This window comes from Diabrotica virgifera, chromosome 5 (genome assembly GCF_917563875.1).
Source record: "Diabrotica virgifera virgifera chromosome 5, PGI_DIABVI_V3a".
Classification (NCBI taxonomy): Eukaryota; Metazoa; Arthropoda; class Insecta; order Coleoptera; family Chrysomelidae; genus Diabrotica; species Diabrotica virgifera.
Window position 1 is genome coordinate 124,714,052 of NC_065447.1, and position 21,510 is coordinate 124,735,561.

At 33.9% G+C, this 21,510-nt stretch overlaps 1 protein-coding gene across 1 annotated transcript in view; it reads right to left on the reverse strand.

Moving 5' to 3' along the window:
• Window positions 1–443: 443 nt before the first annotated feature.
• The window catches only part of LOC126884376 (constitutive coactivator of PPAR-gamma-like protein 1 homolog), a 336,683-nt gene continuing 315,616 nt past the window's right edge, over window positions 444–21,510 (reverse strand). Inside the window, exon 14 of the mRNA XM_050650301.1 lies at window positions 444–1,354. Coding sequence (XP_050506258.1) covers window positions 1,339–1,354 — 16 coding nt within the window. The 3' untranslated portion in view covers window positions 444–1,338. The remainder of the gene's footprint in view (window positions 1,355–21,510) is intronic.

Below are 21,510 nucleotides of genomic sequence, written 5' to 3' on the forward strand. Positions count from 1 at the left end.
CTTCTACGTTGAAGAAGCTGAAGTAAGAAAAATACTACTTGGCAGTCGTATTATGTAGGGGGAAAATGATAAGATGCAGAAATAGATGGACTGATAATAGAAGTATGGAGAGACAGAGGCAAACTAAATAGAGTGGGCTAGCAAGAGAACGACAACTTGACACACAAGGATGGATACAGCCAATTTGCAAGCCTGTCGAAGACGGTAGCTCAAAGTAGATAGTGATGATAACTAAGAAGGGAAATATTAAGATAAGAATAATGTACTGAAAGGAATAAAGATGAATAATTGCTAAAGAAGAACAAATTATATAAAACGAACAAATCATGGGCGCCAAGAAAATGATCGTCGATCACTCTCCCAGGTATCTTACACTGCTGTCAAATATTAAATATATTAAATCAGTAAATGTGAACATAAAGGAACAATAATAATAATTGATATACCAAATAAACAAAATTTATTAAAAATCTCACAATCTCTGAGTTACAAAATGAATAGTGTGTGACTCTAAAATGACAAAGTTATACTTTAACATGTTATATTCAAGATAACAACAATCATGTTACCCGTTACAAAATTATTTAAGTACCTCGTACTTACATATAGGGTACAACTTACATGAGACTCTTTACCAAATGGTTATAGTACGCTTGCTACGTACAACTAAATTAAAAACCGACAAATATGAACAATATATAAATTAGCAGGCACAAGCCTAACTCAATCAAATACAAGAAAATGAGTTAAGCAAAGTTAAATATACAAATGAATGTGAATTAAATTGAAGTTAAGATAATTGCCTAAACAACTACCTGAATTAACCGAACAAATGAAGAAAAGCAAGTGAACAACGAAATATCTGGGAAACAAGCAATTAATACAACCTAAATTTATATAATGACATGAAATCGACCTAAATAAACAATAAGATATAAAAACCTAATTTTCTGGGCTCATTTCTTGTGCACAAGAACTTACCGTAGATACAACAGTTTTAGAACTAAATACACTAATATTTCAATGTTATAAAAAAAAATAAGCTAAATCTTAAAAAAGTAAATCAACCAAATGTCTTGATATGAACTTCATAGTTACAAAAGTCACAAAATAGTCACAAAACTTAAATGTTCCCAAACAAACCCAAATGACTCCTAATAAGGTTGCTAGAAAATGAGCACCAGGATGGTGCAAAACCATGCTTCCTGCAAGCACAGATGACATCGACCGAAAATGGAGCTGGAACGCTCCATAGTTTGTTTCCCAAATGACTGACTGTAGCCGGAATAGGTTCCTTTCAGGTGGGCGAGGGCGAGGACTTCTCATGATCGTTTTATATTACTTCCCCAAAAGGCTAAAACAAATATTTACCCAGCCTTAGTTTCACTGTAAAAGTCTAGGAAAAAGTCAAAGGAGAAAAAAGAGAAGTGTTTTTAATATAGATAGTAATTGTAAAAAAGAAAAGCCATCCCACAAAAAAGATCTCTCATTATTAATAGTCTTGACCTTGACAAGAATTTATGTGACAATTTCAAAGTAAAGACACATGAGTGTGGAATTTAAATACAGAATAGATATGACTTCTTTAAAATAATTATAGGATACTTATTATAAGTGGCCTTAGTGTAACCAAAAAATTAAAAATATTAGAATTTTCTTAAAGTGAATATTATCTATAGATATTGAATGTGCAAATTGGATTATTTCCAACATTAATTTAGAAATTCATAAGTTTGGTTATGTTAAAAAAAATATTAGAAAAAGTATATAGAATTTTCCTGGACAGAATCTTAAATAAACATCAATTATACTATATACAATCCAAATAGAAATTGATTTGAATCCAACAATGAGAATCCAATATTTTACAAAAACAATATAAGCGGTCATATAAAAACCTGACTATATAAAAAGTGAATAATTACCGGGAATAAACTCCTAGTGGACTGCCATTTTCCCTGGTTCCAGACACAGCTGGGTACTATAATATTATTTTCAAGACAAACTGGGAACTGTAGACAAAACTTAATTAATTTCTGGAGATATTCTCCGCCATTTTGGGTACTGGTGCTACACTATTCCGGCTCACGAGTCAAGTGACGGTGACGAGCGAAATGTGCTTCTCCGACAAGGTAAACGTCAAACTCTCAGAACGCGAGGTCATATTCGCCACTAGGTGGCGTAGAGTACGTTCCGTACACCGAAGTATGACGTCACGTAAATAGTTGATTGCGAGAAAATTAGAGAATTTGAAAGAAATCAACAGAAAATAAATTAGTCAATAATTAAAGAGTTCAAAAATCATTCCGTAACGTGTCAAACCGTTACATGTTATCCCACACACCTGCATAAAATTCGTGTTCTCAAAAATGATCGATGTCCAAATTGTGATAAAAAAGGTGATTTAGATCATATTTTTTTTTTTTGAATGCCAAAAATATAAGAATGAGACATATCGATTTATTCAGCAGCTACATAGACTTAAGATACCAGCTCCGTTTAATATCCTTAGTATCTTAGCTAATGGACAAGAGAGTATGTATAATGCATTCGTGATGTTTATGTCAAGTATTAAAATAGTTTTGTAGTGTCAAGTATTAAAAGTATATGTGTGTATATGTGTATGTATGTATATAGAGAACATGTGGTGAGCAACTTGGACAGTCCATACCAAGGCAGCTTTCGAATTCAGTAGGGAGCCGCGGAAGATAAAAGCAAAGAAAAAACTTGCTATGGAAGTTTGAGGACCTCACCGTCTGGCTTATTATTATTCTAATATTATTATACTTATATTATTGTTATTGTTATTCAATTTTTGTAGATCGTTTTTGAACACACCTATGATGTTGAAAGGAAGCTATAATTAGCTTACCTTAGTTTAGTACCATCTTTTTGAATTTCAGTACTTAAATTACGTCTCAACAGATACTGAACTAATTTTTCTGCGTTATTGATATTTTATGGACTTAACGGTCTTTAAATGTTTATTCTTCTTGATATAGTAGTCATGTTGTGACTTGCTGATTGACATAGAGTCCATGCCATTAAAAAAAACTTCTAGTTTATCACTCCTTACTGTGCACACCATCCGATGTAATAAGAGTGTTTGGGTTTAACGCATTCGCTGCCGATCACGCGCCAGCGCGTGATATGGTTACTTCAGTCAGGTGCCGTTTAAGCGCTAGTGAGTGATTTGGTTACTTCAGTCAGATGCAGTTCAACAAAAAGGCTCCTAGCCAAGTTCCATCATCTTCGATAGGTAGAGAATGTGTTAAACAAACCGTGGTGGTTCCAAAATCCATTAGTTATTTCTGTTCAGCTTTATTTTACTCAAAATTTTAAAATGTTAAATCAGAGGATTCCAAATATTCTTCATATACACAGTATCTTTTAAAGCACAACTTTATTACCATGAAAGATATTATACATAAATTAAACAAAGCTTAAATTGCAAAAGAATACGTTAATCATTATTAAACATCAGTCAAGTCAGACATATTGGATTATGTGCCAAAATAGTGTTACCAAGTGATAAAAAGAAAAATTAATGAATTACAAATGTTTCACCGCTTTATAAATGTACCAAACTTTAACACCCTCACTTAATTTATTAATTTTTAAACCCAATTTTACTGCGCATGCCCAATGTTTCTTCTTTGATAGCACTTTAGTTAAGAAATCAACTATCATTTCTTCGCCCGGTAAGCAACTAACTTCTATCTCACCCCTTTTAACCCACTCCTTTATCTGGTGATATTTAACATCTATGTGTTTACTCCTGGCATGTGATGCATGACTGTTGCAAAGTTGATTTGCACTACTATTGTCATTATAAATGTTCCTATAGGTGAATTCAGTTCTTTCATCAGCTGTTTAAGAAACATGCATTCCTTTCCACATTCGCCTATTGCCACATACTCTGCAAACGTAGTACTATCTGCTATTTTTATAGATGTTTGCTTTCTAGCCTTCCAACTAATGGCTCCTCCACCTAGCATGAAAACGTAACCAGTAAATGATCGCGTATCTACAACACAACTACCATAATCCGCATAAATTGTCTTTCTTTGAATATGTGATACATAAACTGGCTGTACCTTTAAGGTACCTAACAACCCATTTAGAGGCACTAAATGCTCCTTGCTCGAATTGTTAAATTGGCTAAGATAACTAACAGCGAAACCCATATTAGGTCTATATTAGTCCCAACTGCCAAATACATTAGTGCTCCTATGAGCTTTTGATAATCAGGGTGCATTGCATTATTTTCAGGTTTTTGAACTTTAATACCTGATTCTAATGGAGTTGAAACCGAGTTACAATTTTCCAATCCAAATCTTTTTATTATGTCTAACGCATAGTTCTCTTGATCCATTTTTAAAAAATTATTTTTTCTATCCCTAGTAATTTTCATTCCAAGACATTCCTTAACCGCTCCTAAATCTTTAATTCTAAAAGAGATTGATAATTTCTCTTTTAGAATTTTAATTTCATATTTAAAGTTTGAAAAAATGTAAAAATCATCAACAGGCAAACCGATAACTATGAAAAAACCATTATCCTCTTTTATATACACACAAGGATCCATTTTTGATCTTACAAATCCTATTTCTAATAAAAATGTATGAATTTGGTCATTCCATGACATAGTAAATTGCTTAAGACCATACAACGCCCTATTCAATTTGCATACTTTTTCATTTTCTTTTATGAAGCTTTCGGGTTGCTCCATGTAAATATTTTCTGTTAAGTTCTCATCTAAAAATGCAGTAGTTATAAATTAGAAGTCAAACAATAAGGAATGCACGTTATTTTCCCCTTGTTGCCTTATTCTAAATTTGAATAAATATATAGGGAATAATCAGATTTTTTTGACATGCCATTCCTATTACAGCGAGCATTTTATTGATGTCGGTAAAGTCAGCAGCACCACTTCATAAGACCAAATTCAGACTAAGACTATATTTTATTGCTAATTTATTACGCAAAGTACAGGAATCATTTTAACTACATATTTTATTGCTATTTAATTGCTCTTGATTGGTATATTAACCAATCCTGAAAAGCTACCCCATCATTCCCTAGCGTAAAACTAACCCCCAAAAAGATTATGAAAATCGAAAATTCAACCCCAAGGAATTAATTGCTAATTTATTGCTAATTTATTACGGAAATAAAAAATTTATTCCTGTAGCCGTTTCCGAGAAACAGTGGGTGCTGCCAGCTTTACGGTAAAGCTAGCAGCACCCATTCTATATCTCGGCCATGAAAAGGAGTACAGGGATCATTCTAACGGCATATTTTATTGCTAATTAATTGCTCTTGATTGGTATATTAACCAATCCCGAAAAACTACCCCATCATCCCCTAGCGCAAAACCCACCCCCGAAATAATGATTAAAATCGAAAATTCAACCCCAAGGAATTAATTGCTAATTTATTGCTAATTTATCACGGAAAGAAAAAATTGATTGCTGTAGCCGTTGCCGAGAAACAGTGGGTGCTGCTAGCTTTACGGTAAAGCTAGCAGCACCCACCCTATATCTCGACAATGAAAAGGAGTACAGGGCCCACTTTAACGGCATATTTTATTGCTAATTAATTGCTCTTGATCGATATATTACACAATCCGTAAAAACTAACCCATCATCTCCTAACGCAAAACTCACCCCCGAAAAAATGATTAAAATCGAAAATTCAACCCCGAGGAATTAATTGCTATTTATTGCTAATTTATTACGAAAAGAAATAAAATATTGCTGTAGCCATTTCCGAGAAACAGTGGGTGCTGCTAGCTTTACGGTAAAGCTAGAAGCACTAAAGCTAGCAGCACCCAAGCTATATCTCGGTAAGGGAAAGGGTACAAGACCCATCTTAGCGGCATATTTTATTGCTAATTAATTGCTCTTGTTATACATTAACCAATCCCGAAAAACTACCCTATCGTTCCCTAGCGCAAAATGCACCCCCGAAAAAATGATGAAACTAGAATATTCAACCCCACGGAATTAGTTGCTAAGTTATTACGGAAAGAAAAAATTTATTGCTGTATCCGTTTCTAAGAAGCAATAGTTATGCCAACTTTACGGTAAAAACAATCATAGGTATATCTTGACTATTCTCGACAATGATAAGGACTATTATAGGGCCCATCTTAGCGGCATATATTATATTAGTAAAAGTACCCTATTAATCCTCACCCTAGCAAAAAACTCACTCCAAAAGTCGAGATATCGGTCAAAACTACAAAGCCTGAAAAGTGAAATGCGAGGTATTAATTACCTACTAATAGTAGGGAAGGAAAGTATGCTAAATGTGCAGTCACTCGAGCGCTTTGGCGATCTACTGGGTTGTGAAGAGTAGGTCCTAAAACCGAAAAAATGTAAGTAAAGTTTTCCATTTTATTGGTGACTTTCCATTTTTTATTTAATTTTCCATTTCCAACAATCGTTTTGCATGTACTTAACTTACCTTATCTTAATCTGATGATTTGGAGTTTTTCTAAGGATATATTTTTTTTCGGCCCCCCCCTTTACGAGCTACCCTGTATTAAGAGCCAATATATGGTAGAGGTACATTTACAGGGTACAAGGTTTCTCCCCATATGATAATCTGACGCGCTCGAGTAACTGCAAAAACCCCCGCTTGGGCTCCCCTACCATAATTTATTTCTGAAGTTTTATGCCAAGAAACAATTTATTGTTGCAACTTGCAAGTGTTTACTGTTTACATAATAGTATTATATAGTATAGTATATTATAAAATTAATAATAATGACAACTATTAAATAATGACAAATATTTTTATTATAGATGATTGGTGATTACTAACCCAGTGGTATTAATGTAGTATGTATTCTCAGGTCTCGCTGGCTACTGATACCGCATATACAACGTTCCATTATGCAAAAATTATGTATTTAGTAATTAAGACCAGTTGATACAGGGTTTCTATTAATCATTGGTGCAGTCAGTAGAAAGGTGAATAATGCAATTTATTGCTCTACCCTTAAAAAAAAAAAACAAAAAATATTTTAGCTTCATACTTGCTACAAGGTATTACATACCCGTCTACCGATTGTTTCTCGGAAGGAGGGGAATTGATAAAAGGCATAGAACTATAACAAAAAACTAAAAAAAAAACTTTACTGTCCAAAAAATGGTAATACGTATAGTCTACCTCGTCCAGTGCTATTTTATAGTAAATATCGATTTTTAATCAATAAAAATATACAAACTTCAAATCAGCGTTTTTAAAAATAAAATTTTAATGATCTCATTTTATGATTCACGGACGCCGGATGTGCAATTAACTAAATAATAATTAGAGTCCCACGTTCATGGGATCATATTATACATAAGCAAATTACATTGAATGTGCCTTGTCATCCCAAAAGTATAAATACTTTTGGGAAATATATTATTTCGGTAGATATTATGTCTTAGTTTGATTTATTACTGATTTATTAAGCTTAGCCGTTTATTTCAGTTTTGATAATGGACCTATAAAAATACAAGAATAAAGAAAGAAAAATAAAGACAAGAATACCAAAATGCTCTCTAAATAAAACTCGAACGGAATCAGAGAGGAAGGTAACTGTAGAGTGTGTAGAGGAGGAATAGACAATAATTAATAAAAACAATAATAATGGAATCTTCAGAAGAAACTGTCGTAAAGGCCAAAAGGCAAAGAAACGTGGAATGAAATGATAATGAATTCAGAACTGCAGTAGAGGAAAAAAAGCAAGCTAGGCTTAACCAACTTCAAAGAAAGACAAGAAATGTCAGAGAAATTTATGACGAAATGAGAATACAAGCGACTAGAATATGCAGAAGAAAAAAAAAGAGAGGCTTTGAAAAAACAAGTACAGGAAATCCTAGAGCTTAACAACAGACACGAAAGCAGAAAATTCTACAAAAGAATAAAAGAAAGCACACAGTCATTTAGCCAAAAATTGGCGATATCCAAAGACAACGACGGAGAACTACTAACAGAGAACCAAAAAATTATAATGAAAGAATACTTCGAGGAAAACCTAATGCAGACAATGAAAATGATCAAAACGAGACAATATAATACGGCGGAGCAGCAAATTGAAAATCCGGGCTGTGAAGAAGTACTTCAAATAGTAAAGAAACTAAAAAACAATAAAGCGCAAGGAACAGACGGAATTTTCTTCTTCTTCTTTTTACTTTATAAATAGGCTCAATGTCTGTTTTACTTCGGTTTTTAGCCTCAATTAACGTTGTCTGACCATCTTTTCCTCGATGGTCCCAATGATCTTGTTCCATTTGGCGATTTGTCTCTTGCTATTCGCACTATTCTATTTTCTGTCATTCTTCCTATGTTGTGTTTCCACATGTTTATTTCTTCTATACCACATCTCGTTCGCATTTCTTCACTTCTTACTCTTTTAGAGTATGGTTTGTTATTTTTCGTAAAACTTTCATTTCTGCTGTTTCCAGCAGTCTTTGTGTTTTTGCCGTATCTGCTCTTGTTTCCGCTGTGTACGTCATTATCGGTCTTATTGGTGATTTATATATTCTGGTTTTTGTTTCCGTTGTGAGTGTGAGGCATTTGTTACTCCAGATTGTGTTGTTGGGACATCCTGGCTGTGTTTGCCATGTTCACTTGTTTTTGTACTTATTCTTCCACTTTTCCGTAGCTTGACAGTTTTATTCCCAAGTATTCCGTTTCCATCGCTTGTTCTATTATTTTGTTATTTACGACCAGTTTACATCGTCTCGGTTCCGCTGATATCACTATCGATTTAGTTTTCTCTGTTGAGATCACCATTTTGTATATCAGCGCCATGTCTTCGAATTATTTAATTAATCTTTGTAGGTTATCTTCATTTTCGGCTGTTATTATGGCGTCGTCGGCGTAGCATACATATCTTTATTTCCTTTTCTCCCATTCTATATCCTCTTCTTTTTTTAACTTTCTTTATTATTTCATCCATTATCAGATTAAATATTAATGGGCTCAGCGAATCTCGTTGTCCAATGCCAGTTTCATACTTGATAGGTTGCGTTAGTTTTCATTTACGTCTTACCATCGCTATGCTATCTTCATATACAGGGTGTTTCATTAATAATTGTCCATATAGTAACTAGAGAAACCTTAGCACAAAATACGAAGATTTAACCTAAAACACTTAAATAAAATGTGGTTCTTTACTGAGTTACAGGGTGTTTTATCTAAAAATTTAAAAATTATTTTGGCTCAGCATTTTAAAACTATTTGACATATACTTTTCATACTTGGCAGGAAGTATAGTTACTGTACAAACTACTAAATTATGTTAAACAAACGTTTCTGGCTATTACCAGAGGCGCACGACTGGGTAAAGTGAATGGTTGACCCTTTCCAAATTCTACGCCACTGGCGAAATTGCTATTTTAGTTCAATTTTTGGATTCTCCAATACTTTCTATGAAAATAATATACTCTTCATTCGTAACGATAAAGTCATTAGTTTTCGAGATCTTTGAACTTAAAAATGAAACGACACGGTTATTTTGATTAATGTATTGCGTCGCTTCATTTTTAATTTCAAATATCTCGAAAACTAATCATTTTATCGTTACGAATGAAGAGTATATTATTTACACAAAAAGTATAGCAAAATCAAAAAATTACACTAAAATAGTAATTTCGTCAGTGGCGTAGAATTTGGGAGGGGTCAACCAGCCACTATCCCCTGTCGTACGCCTCTGGTAGTAGCTAGAAACATTTGTTTATCATAGTTTAGTAGGGTGTCTAGTAGTCGCACTTTCTGCCAAGTATGAAAAGGATACGTCGAATAGTTTTAAAATGCTGAGCAAAAATAGTTTTTAAATTTTTAGATAAAACACCCTGTAACTCAGTAACCAACCACATTTTATTTAAGTGTTTTAGGTTAAATCTTCGTATTTTGTGCTAAGGTTTCTCCAGTTACTATATGGACAATTATTAATGAAACACCCTGTATATTATATTCTCAATGGTTTTTAGTAAATCCAGTGATATTCCCTTTTCATATAATAAATGTGTCGCGTTCCGAATTCTCACTCTATCAAGCGCTTTCTCCAAATCTATCAGCCACATAATATATTATGCTGATTTATTATATTCCAGCGACTTTTCTTTTATTTGTCATTACAAAAACTGCATCCGTGCATCATGATCTTCCTGTTCGAAATCCTTGCTGTTCCTCTTGCAGAGTTATTCGTTCGTTTATCTTTGTCGCTATAATTCTTGTTGTCAATTTGAGTGTTGTATTTAAAAGATTTATTGCTCGATATTTATTGGGGTCTTTCTTATCTCCTTTCTTGAAGAACCTCAGCATGATCGCTCTTCTCCATTCATCTGGTATTCTGTTCGTGGTGATTATTTTATGAATAAGAAGTTGCAGTTGTTGTACACCACCACATTATAAGAGTTCATTTGGTATTTGATTTTATTTGGTGTTTCTGGTAAAAATTTTTCGTTTTCTTTTTTACAAATTTCTGTCAGGAAGGCCACCCATGTATCCTCTTTTATGTGTTCTATTTCAACTAGTTCTTTCATTTCGCTTCTTTGTTGTCTTATGAAGCGCCTTGTTTCTGTTGTCCATAGAAATCCATCTCTAGTCCTTTTGTGAATCTTTCCCAGTATAATCTGTTATTGTTTTTCTTACCAATTGATGAGTTTCAGTTCTTACTCTTTTATAGTTTTCATATGATTCATTCGTTTTTTCTGACCTATATTTTAGGAAAGCTTTCTTTTTTTGGTGGCAGTTTTATTTAACCTCTAGTGTAAACCATGGTGTTTTCGTTGACCACTTTTGGTTTTTGTTTATTATTTTCGTTCCAGGCGCTTCTCCGGTAGCGTCCAGAATATTTACAGAATTGACAGGACGGAATTTTGACAGAATTATTAAAAATAATTAGCAATAAAATTGGTCGCCAAGATGGACCCTGTACCCATTTTTCTTGCCGAGATATAGCTTTTACCGTAAAGCTAGCAGCACCCACTGTTTCTCGGAAACGGCTATAGCAATACATTTTTTCTTCACGTAATAAATTGGCAATTAATCCCTTGGGGTCATATTTTCGATTTTCATCATTTTTCGGGGGTGAATATTGCGCTAGGGGATGATGGCGTAGTTTTTCGGGATTGGTTAATATATCAAGAGCAATTAATTAGCAATAAAATATGCCGTTAAAATGGGCCCTGTACTACTTTTCATTGTTGAGATATAGGGTGGGTGCTGCTAGCTTTACTGTAAAGCTTTACCACTGTTTCTCGGAAACGGCTACAGCAATCAATTTTTTCTTTTCGTAATAAATTAGCAATAAATTAATAATTAATTCCTTGGGGTTGAATTTTCGATTTTCATAATTTTTCGGGGGTGAGTTTCGCGCTAGGGGATGATGGGGTAGTTTTTCGAGATTGGTTAATATATCAATCAAGAGCAATTAATTAGCAATAAAATATGTCGTTAAAATGGGCCCTGTGCCCCTTTTCATTATCGAGATATAGGGTGGGTGCTGCTGCCTTTACCGTAAAGCTAGCAGCACCCACTGTTTCTCGGAAACGGCTACAGCAATAAATTTTTTCTTTCCGTAATAAATTTGCAATAAATTAGCAATTAATTCCTTGGGGTTGAATTTTTGATTTTCATCATCTTTTTGGGGGTGAGTTTTAAGCTAGGGGATGATGGGGTAGTTGTTCAGGATTGGTTAATATACCAATCAAGAGCAATTAAATAGCAATAAAATATGCCGTTAAAATGATCCCTGTACTCCTTTTCATTGCCGAGATATAGAGTGGGTGCTGCTAGCTTTACCGTAAAGCTGGCAGCACCCACTGTTTCTCGGAAACGGCTACAGCAATAAATTTTTTCTTTCCGTAATAAATTTGCAATAAATTAGCAATTAATTCCTTGGGGTTGAATTTTTGATTTTCATCATCTTTTTGGGGGTGAGTTTTACGCTAGGGGATGATGGGGTAGTTGTTCAGGATTGGTTAATATACCAATCAAGAGCAATTAAATAGCAATAAAATATGCCGTTAAAATGATCCCTGTACTCCTTTTCATTGCCGAGATATAGAGTGGGTGCTGCTAGCTTTACCGTAAAGCTAGCAGCACCCACTGTTTCTCGGAAACGGCTATAGCAATAAATTTTTTCTTTCCGTAATAAATTAGCAATTAATTCCTTGGGGTTGAATTTTCGATTTTCATCATCTTTTTGGGGGTGAGTTTTACGCTAGGGGATGATGGGGTAGTTTTTTGGGATTGGTTAATATACCAATCAAGAGCAATTAAATAGCAAAAAAATATGCCGTTAAAATGATCCCTGTACTCCTTTTCATGCCCGAGATATAGAGTAGGTGCTGCTAGCTTTACCGGTGCTGCTAGCTTTACCGTAAAGCTAGCAGCACCCACTGTTTCTCGGAAACGGCTATAGCAATAAATTTTTTCTTTCCGTAATAAATTAGCAATTAATTCCTTGGGGTTGAATTTTCGATTTTCATCATCTTTTTGGGGGTGAGTTTTACGCTAGGGGATATGGAGTAGTTTTTTGGGATTGGTTAATATACCAATCAAGAGCAATTAAATAGCAAAAAAATATGCCGTTAAAATGATCCCTGTACTCCTTTTCATGCCCGAGATATAGAGTAGGTGCTGCTCGCTTTACCGGTGCTGCTAGCTTTACCGTAAAGCTAGCAGCACCCACTGTTTCTCGGAAACGGCTATAGCAATAAATTTTTTCTTTCCGTAATAAATTAGCAATTAATTCCTTGGGGTTGAATTTTCGATTTTCATCATCTTTTTGGGGGTGAGTTTTACGCTAGGGGATAATGGGGTAGCTTTTTAGGATTGGTTAATATACCAATCAAGAGCAATTAAATAGCAATAAAATATGCCGTTAAAATGATCCCTGTACTCTACTGTACTGTACTGTACTGTACTGTGCTGTACACTGTTTCTCGGAAACGGCTACAGCAATACATTTTTCATTTGCGTAATAAATTAGCAATAAATTAGCAATAAAATATAGTCTTAGTCTGAGTTTGGTCTTATGAAGTGGTGCTGCTGACTTTACCGACATATTTTATTGGTTAGAAGTAGTGACGAATATATATGACGTCATTATTATATTTGGTCAGATGGTAAATGGTAACTGACGTCTGTCATAATATTGTAGGTAAAAATGTCAAATTATTGTTTTCAAATGTTTTATTTATTTAGTTTATATTTTAACAACAGTGTATTTTTTCACCAACTTCACTTTCCCTGCCCTACCCTTGATTGGTCTTGTAATTAGGCGTTAATTTTAAGAAATGTTGGTGGCTAAATGGGCACAACTCACAAAGGCCATAAAAGAAAAAGAAAAAAAAATAAACAAACAAACATCTTACATATTTTATATCGGACAATGTCAGTTTGACACTTATAGTAAAGATAGTTATCATTGTTTCACACTATTAAAGACAAAGTGAAACCGTGTAGGCTGTAGCAGCTTTGGTAAATAAATATGTGTTTTTTATTTGGCAACAGCGCTGTCCTCCAAACTTGACGGTAGCGAAAAAACTAATATATGAGGAAAAATTTGTTGAATTTGTTTGCACCGGTTGGTTATGATGTCATTAAATCTATGATGTGTATTCCTAATTGTTTGACTTCTAGTTTATCTACATGATCTATTTCGTAACCATTTATCGCACTTAACGCAAACAATATTGTGCGATACAATATATAGTCTTTCCAGGGATTTGTGAAAAACCTTTGGCTACAAGCGTTGCCTTATAACGTTTATTTCCATCTATTGCATTTTTCAATTTATATACCCACTTGCACTTGACAACGTTCCGACTACCGACAAGTTCCCATGTGTTATTAATACTTAAAGATTCTGTTTCCTCGACCATAGCTTTTTCCCATAAGGATTTATCTGACCTTTCACAGATTTCAGCATAGGACTTTGGGTCATTAGGACCAACAGAAAGGAATGAATACTCAAAATCGTCGTCCCTTCTAGCTGTTTTAATCCTATTTGGATACCGACCACCAAATGTGGGAGGTATCTCTTCACCATAGACTGGGACCATAGTATCAGGTATCATAGACCAGGTATCATAGACTGAGACTGAATCTTCACCCTCACTGATTTCATGGACTGAGACTGAATCTTCACCCTCACTGCCACCACCTTTCGTATAACCAGGAAATATTTCGTTTTCCTCTTTTTGACCACTTATTTCAGATAATATACAACCCTGGCCATCTGAATGGTCCAAAGTTTCAGATCTAAGTGGATTATCAGCAGTAATTACACGAGAGCTCTAAGATTATCGATTTGTATCCCGAGTGACACTTTGACAGTTTTAATTTCACGACCCGAAGAGGAGTGAAATTATATCAAAATGTCACGAGGGCAAAACAAATCGGTAATTTTTAAGAGCTCGAGTGTAATTCGATAAGATTATTTCATGAATAAAATTGTTTTTAAATCATTTTAACTAATATTTTATTGATATCTTTGCCTGAATATTTGCTAAACCTGTTCATGGTGTTCTCTTTGACAATTTGTAAAACATTAATTGCCATTAATGTCATCTGACGTAATACTTGACGACGGGAAAGTATCGAAAAAAATTCCCAATATTAATCACCAGAGAGTGAGAATAAATTGACAATAATGCGACAATTTTTCGAAAACTTGTTACCTGGCAATAGACACGAGAGCCCGGAGGGCTTGAGTGACTATTGCCGAATGGAAACAAGTTTGAGAACAAAAATTGGAGCCTTATTTTCATATTTATTCTTACTATCGTGTGATATTTGACAGGTTATTTTTTAATACTTACATACAAAATTCAAGTCTTTGTATAAAGACATTAAGTGACATTGATCCCAATTAATGTGACACACATTTTTCAACTTGTCAAAGTGTACAGCACAGTTTAGCAAATATTTAGACGAAGATATTAATTAAATATTAGTTAAAATTATTTATAAATACAGTTTTATTCATGAAATAATCTTACCTCGAGCGCTTAAAATTGCCGACTTGTGTTATCCTTGTGACAATTTGACATTAGATACAAAACTAAAAGTTTATTATGGATATTTTCTTAAATGTGACAGTGGTCAAAACTAAGAAACTGGTTGCAATTAAACAGAAACAATCTACTTAAAATTATTCCCACTGTAATAATGTACAGTAGAATATTCCCAGCGTAATAATAATCTGATTGGACAGAATTAAACACGTGATGAAAAATCTTATTACACGATTGGAAGTTAAAATCATTAAAAAATAACCGCTGCAATTTTTATTCTGGTAGCTTTCTATTGGTTAGAATCTCTATTAATGACATAACCTGTACGACTTTCATCAATATTAATATTTTTACTATAAATATTCGATCATTTTGGAGAAAAGTTTCTTTTAATTTTTCATTTTCAAGAAATACTACATTACGTGCAATAAATACATGTTTTGGATTACTTTCAGACACAAGCCTATACCCTTTTGATTCTTCACTACAGCCCACAAAAATCATTGTAGAGGATTTTTTATCAAGTCTATGTGTTTTTACATCAAGAATATGTATTTGTGCTTTGCAACCAAAAATACGTAAATGCGACAGATCTATTTTTTTATGTTGAGAAAGCTTCACACTTAAAATTTTAGCATGTACCCAAAAACATGTTTTGTATAATATTCAACAAATATAAGACAATAGGCAGCACCTCCCCATGATAACACTTTAAACGGTCCTTGCAGGTCACTGTGAACGATACCTAAAAGATCCTTTGCCCGTTTACCCCTTTTCGGAAAAGGTTTCACTGTTTGCTTGCCTTCAAGACAAGTAACACAAACCTGGTTTGGTTTGTCAACAAAATTAATCCACCTGCTATATTCTTTAACGGAGAGACCGGTCCTGCAAGTGACAATATAAGTTGGTTGTTTTTGGCTTCGTAATTTCTTTCAAATTACTGGAGAATTACAAGTCAGAAAATTCAAAAGAGTTCAAAAAAGTAATGTTAAAAAGTTAGTGCATACATGTGTGGTGAATAAGAGAAAAAGCAGCAAACATTGTTTGAAACAAGTAAGATCCAACTATTTTTAGCATGCTATATTAAAATCATCATTCAGTAAAAATAAAACCAGTTAACAGTTATAATAGATAAGCACTTAATTAGTGTCGAAAAGAAGTCAAGTATTTAAATAAACCTTTTAGTTCACAAAATTACAGATCCGGCCTTATAATAAATTAGATTAAAATTAAATTAAAATAATTACGGTGGAAAAGGAAGAATTTAGTGTGAATAAACGACTGGGATCCAAACGAGAAAAAGTAAGGTATACGAACAAAATTCTAAACAGCCAGTTAACAGCCGAATAGCTACCCAAATAATAGGTGGTCTTGCCAGATTTAAAGTAAAGCTGACAGGGTCAGAAAACATAAAGTAGAGAAATCAGAGGTACTGAGATTCTGAAGGATTGACCTGGATAACAACTTCTTCGCGGTGCAGGGGGACAACAATACAAAGAGAAAAACAAAACAAAAATAGAAAGGTAAAACTGTGCGATTATGGCAGACTCTGATGATTAGGCAACATATGGGGGGGAAAAGAAAAGCCGGCGATATGGATAGGATATTCAACAAATCTAAGAAAATAATGAGATCCCCGAGTAGAGAGGATAACGTAAATAAGGAAATGCTAACACAAATGATGGAGATGCTGAGAGGCCTGGCGGAGGATACAAACGAAATAAAGAACCGGCAGAGAAAACATGAGGAAAACATGAATCAGGTAACCGAAAATATCAAGGAACTCAAAAAGGAGCAAAAAGAATATCGAAAGGAAATGGAAGAACTGAAACTTATTAATGAAAAGGCGCTTCAAGATATTAATCAATTACGAAATGAATTAAAGATCTCCAATGAAAGAATACAAAAATTAGAAAGAGAGGGAAGAAGGAAGAATATTGTGATTCAAGGACTGCAGATTGACACCGATCAACTACTATTGCTAGGGAATGAGGTAGAAAAATTCATAGAAAAAGAAATGCAAGTAAAAGTAAAAGTTAATGAAGCAAGAAAGCTGGGAGACGAAATATACTTGGTAGAGATGGATAGCAAGACCGAAAAGGCCAAAGTAATGCAAAATAAGACGAAGCTTAAACAACTGAGAGAAAGAATATACATAAATGATGATCTGACGAAGGACGAAAGAGAAATACAGGCCAAAATAAGAAGAATTGCTAAGGAGCAGAAAATCAAAGGAAACAGCACAAAAACAGGATACCAAAGATTGACAATAAACAATGAATTATGGAAATGGAATAAAGAAAAGGAGCAGCTGAAAAGAATAAAGGAAGACATCTCAAAAAACTAGAATTGAATGCAGAATTAGAAGACCCAACAAAGATGACCCGGCAAAGAAAACAGAAACGAGAATCGAAAAACAATAAACGAGATAATGGCAATAAAGAAGAACTAGTTAAAATAGCGACGTGGAATATAAGAGGATCATTCCAGGAAGGAAAACTGAAGCATCTAGTAAACGAAGCCAAAAAATATAATTTGATCTGGTGGTTCTACAAGAGACTAAGCAACTTAGACAGAGCATTCAGGAAATAGATGGCTATATATATTCTTTAACAGTGGGGGCAACAACAGAATATTGGGCACGGGTTTTCTGATAAGTAAGAAATTGAAAGAAACTGTTGTAGACTTTAAAGCAGTATCAGATAGACTATGCACCCTCAGGCTAAAAGGTAAATTCCAAAAGATATTGTTTGTAAATATACATGCACCCTCAGAAGAAAAAGAAATAGAAATAAAAGAGCAATTTTACAGCACACTAGACCAAGTATATTATGAGGCTATTCCCAAGTACGATCTGAAGATTGTCCTTGGAGACGCTAATGCTAAAATAGGCAGGGAGGAATTATTGTTCCCCAAAATAGGAAAACACAGCTTACATACAGAGACAAACGAAAATGGCTACTTCCTAGTGGATTTTGCTAAAGAAATAGTTCTGTATTAGTTATTTTGTTTGGCCAGTATATTTTCAGGATTTTTCTTAGAGATTTGTTTACAAATGTTTGTAGTTTTTTAGTTGTATTTTCGTCCTGTTTCCATGTTTCTGCTCCATAGAGCAGTATACTTTTAATGCAACTGTTAAAGATTTTAATTTTTGTTGTTTCCGATATTTCGTTTGTTTGCCAAATTCTATTTAAAGCGTTGAATGCGTTTTGCGCCTTTGTTATTCTCGTCTGTATATCCTTTTTACACCCCCCGCTCCTTTCCATGACAGATCCCAGATATGTGAACTTGTCTACCTCTTCTACTCTTTACCGTTTATCATTATTTTATTATTTGGATGGTTATTATTTTTTAGAAGTTTAGTTTTTTCTGTGTTTATTCGAAGTCCGATCGTGTCGGAGTACTGTGCCAATTTGTCAATTTTTGCTTGCATATGATTTCGGTGTTCAGTTATCAGGCAGATGTCATCTGCAAATTCGAGATCTTCTAACTGTTTGAAAAGGTTCCACCTGATGCCTGTTCGATCGTCGATTACTTTCCTCATTACCCAATCTATCATAATAAGAAATAGGGTAGGGGACAGTACACAACCCTGTTTGACTCCACTTTCTATGGATATTTCTTCTGTTACTTCACCTGAATGTTCTAGTTTGGCTTTGTATCCTTCGTAGAAGAGTTTAATAAAGTTTATAATTTTTTGTGGTATCCCATATAATCTAAGGATTTTCCACATCTGTGCCCTATTTTACACGGTCAAAGGCCTTTTCGAAGTCGATAAAACTCACATCTATATCTTTATTCCATTCATTTGTTTGTTCCAAGATAATTCTAAGGGTGCAAATGTGATCAATAGTGGAATGGTTGGAACGGAAGCCTGCTTGGTTGTTTCTCAGTTTTCTATCTAGTTCCGGCTTCAATCTTTCCAAAATTATTTTGGTCAGCACTTTGGATGTGGCACTTAGTAGTGTTATTGTACGCCAATTGTTGCATTTGCTCAGGTCTCCTTTTTTGGGTATTTTTATAATCAATCCCTCTTTCCACTCCTTTGGCAATTCTTCGTCCGTCCATATTTTATTCAAAAGTGTATGTAGCATCTCTACTGACTGCTCGGTGTCTGCTTTTATTATGTCAATGGGTATATTGTCGATTCCTGCGGCTTTGCCATTTTTTAGTAGTTTTAGGGTGTTTCCAATTTTTTCCATTGTAATTTCTCCAATATTCACTTCTAGCTCTGGCGATTCTACTTCATCTTCTATGATTTGAGTTATTTCATGCTTAGCATATATCTCTTCGAAGTATTCCTTCCATCTTTGTATTATTTCTTTCTCATTTTTTATTCTATTTCCTTGTTTATCCTTTACTTCTCGTATATTTCGTTGTGCTTTTCCTGTTAAGTTTCGTATGATTGTATATTGTGTTCGTAAGTCGTTTTCTTTCGCTGCTTCTTCTGATATATTTAGCATCTCATTTATATAGTTTCTTTTATCTTTTATGGCTTGTTTTTTTACTTCTGCGTTTTTTGCCTTGTATTTCCTTTCAAGTGCCCTCTCTTCTTCCGATCCTTCCTTTTGTAGAATTTCTTCTTTGATTTTTTTTCTTTCTTCTATCAGTAGTAGAGTGTCTTTGGTAATCCATTTTTTATTTTGTCTTCTTTTTAATCCGATTGTTTCTTTTGCTGTATTCATCATCACTTCTTTAAAATATTTCCATGTCTCTTCGACTGACTCTCCAGTTTGTTGTGATACTGTTCGGTTAATTGCCAGTCTCTCACTGAATTTATTTCTTATACATTCTTGTTTTAGGGCATCAACGTTGTACTTGTTCCTTCTGCTGATTTTTTGGTTTTTATCTCTGGCTAATTTCATTTTTAGTCTCGCTTTGATTAGCATGTGGTCTGATCCCACATCAGCACCTCTTAAGCTCCTGACATCTTGCAGCCAGCTTCTCCATTTATATTCAATTATTATGTGGTCTATTTGCTTCTTGTATCTCCCTCCCGGTGATTTCCATGTTTCCTTATGTATCCGCTTATGTTTAAAGATGCTTCCGCCTATTAAAAGTTCATTTTGCTCACAAAATTCGATTAATCGATTTCCATTGTCGTTTCTCTTTCCGATTCCCTCCTTTCCCATCACATGTTCATGTCCTTTATTATCATTTCCTATTTTTGCATTAAAGTCTCCGATTACTATTTTTATATCTCTTCTATATTTATTATTGATCCTATTAAACGTTGTTTGTAGTTGCTCGTAAAATTCTTCCTTCTCATTTTCGTCGTTTTTATTTGTGGGAGCATATACATTTATTACTATTATGTTATAATATCTTGCCTTCAGTCTCGCCCAAATAATCCTTTCTGACACTGGTTCCCACTCTACTAGAGCCTTTCTCCCCTTTTGGGCTAGCAGTATTGCCACTCCCTTTTCGTGTTTGTCATTTACATCCGTGTTCCCAGAATATATCATTAGCTGTTGGTCACCTACTCGGGTTGATCCACTACCATTCCATCTTGTTTCGCTTAGTCTGACAATGTCTAATTTGTACTTATCAATCTCTTGGCTTACCTGCTCCAATTTGCCGGTTTCGTGTAGGGTTCTTACATTCCATGCACCTATAAATATGTTCTCTCTTATGTCTATTTCATGTTTATCTTCCGTTTTTACTCTATTTCTATTTTCGTCCTTGCTCAATTCCTTTTTCTGTGCCTTGTCTGTCGTGATTTGTGCTTTTGTTTGTGTATTTTCATCTTCTGTTAGTTTTTTGGATATCCCTGGTCTTCTTCTAACTGGTTGCTGTATTGATTCCATTTGTGTGTTTTCCATGTATTATTAATTTATTATATTTTATTGTAACACTTTTACCCTTATTAATTTCTTCATTTGCGACTTGTCTTATTTTTTTCTGTGTTTGTAGTTCTTCTTTTGTTATGTCATTATTTATATATACATACTTTTATGTGTTTTAGTTTAGCTTTATTTTGCATGATCTTTTCTTTTTCAAACTTGTTCTGTAGTTTGACCAAACATGTTTTTTCTCCCAGTTTGATAACTTCTTCGATTTGAACATTGATATTCATTTCTTTTTCCATGAAGTTTCCTACAGTTTGTTTCAGTGCATTTCTATCGATTGTATCTATTGGCAAGCCTTGTATTAAACAAAAACAATAAGTTAATAAAAAATATATGTGTGGTTGTAGGAACTGAATGAGAAATATTAGTTTTATCACTTTACAACCAACACTCTTCTACCATGTTATATCAGAGGATTCCAAACATTCTTCGTATACACAGTATATTTTAAAGCACAACTTTATTACCATGAAAGATATTATACATAAATTAAACAAAGCTTAAATTGCAAAAGAATACATTATTAACGAAAAGTCTTGGATTTAAAATATTGTTTATTATATTTTTATTTCAATTATTCTAATTGTTTAAAAGGTAGTAAACTTTGCATCTGGGGCTTTTCGTTGTTT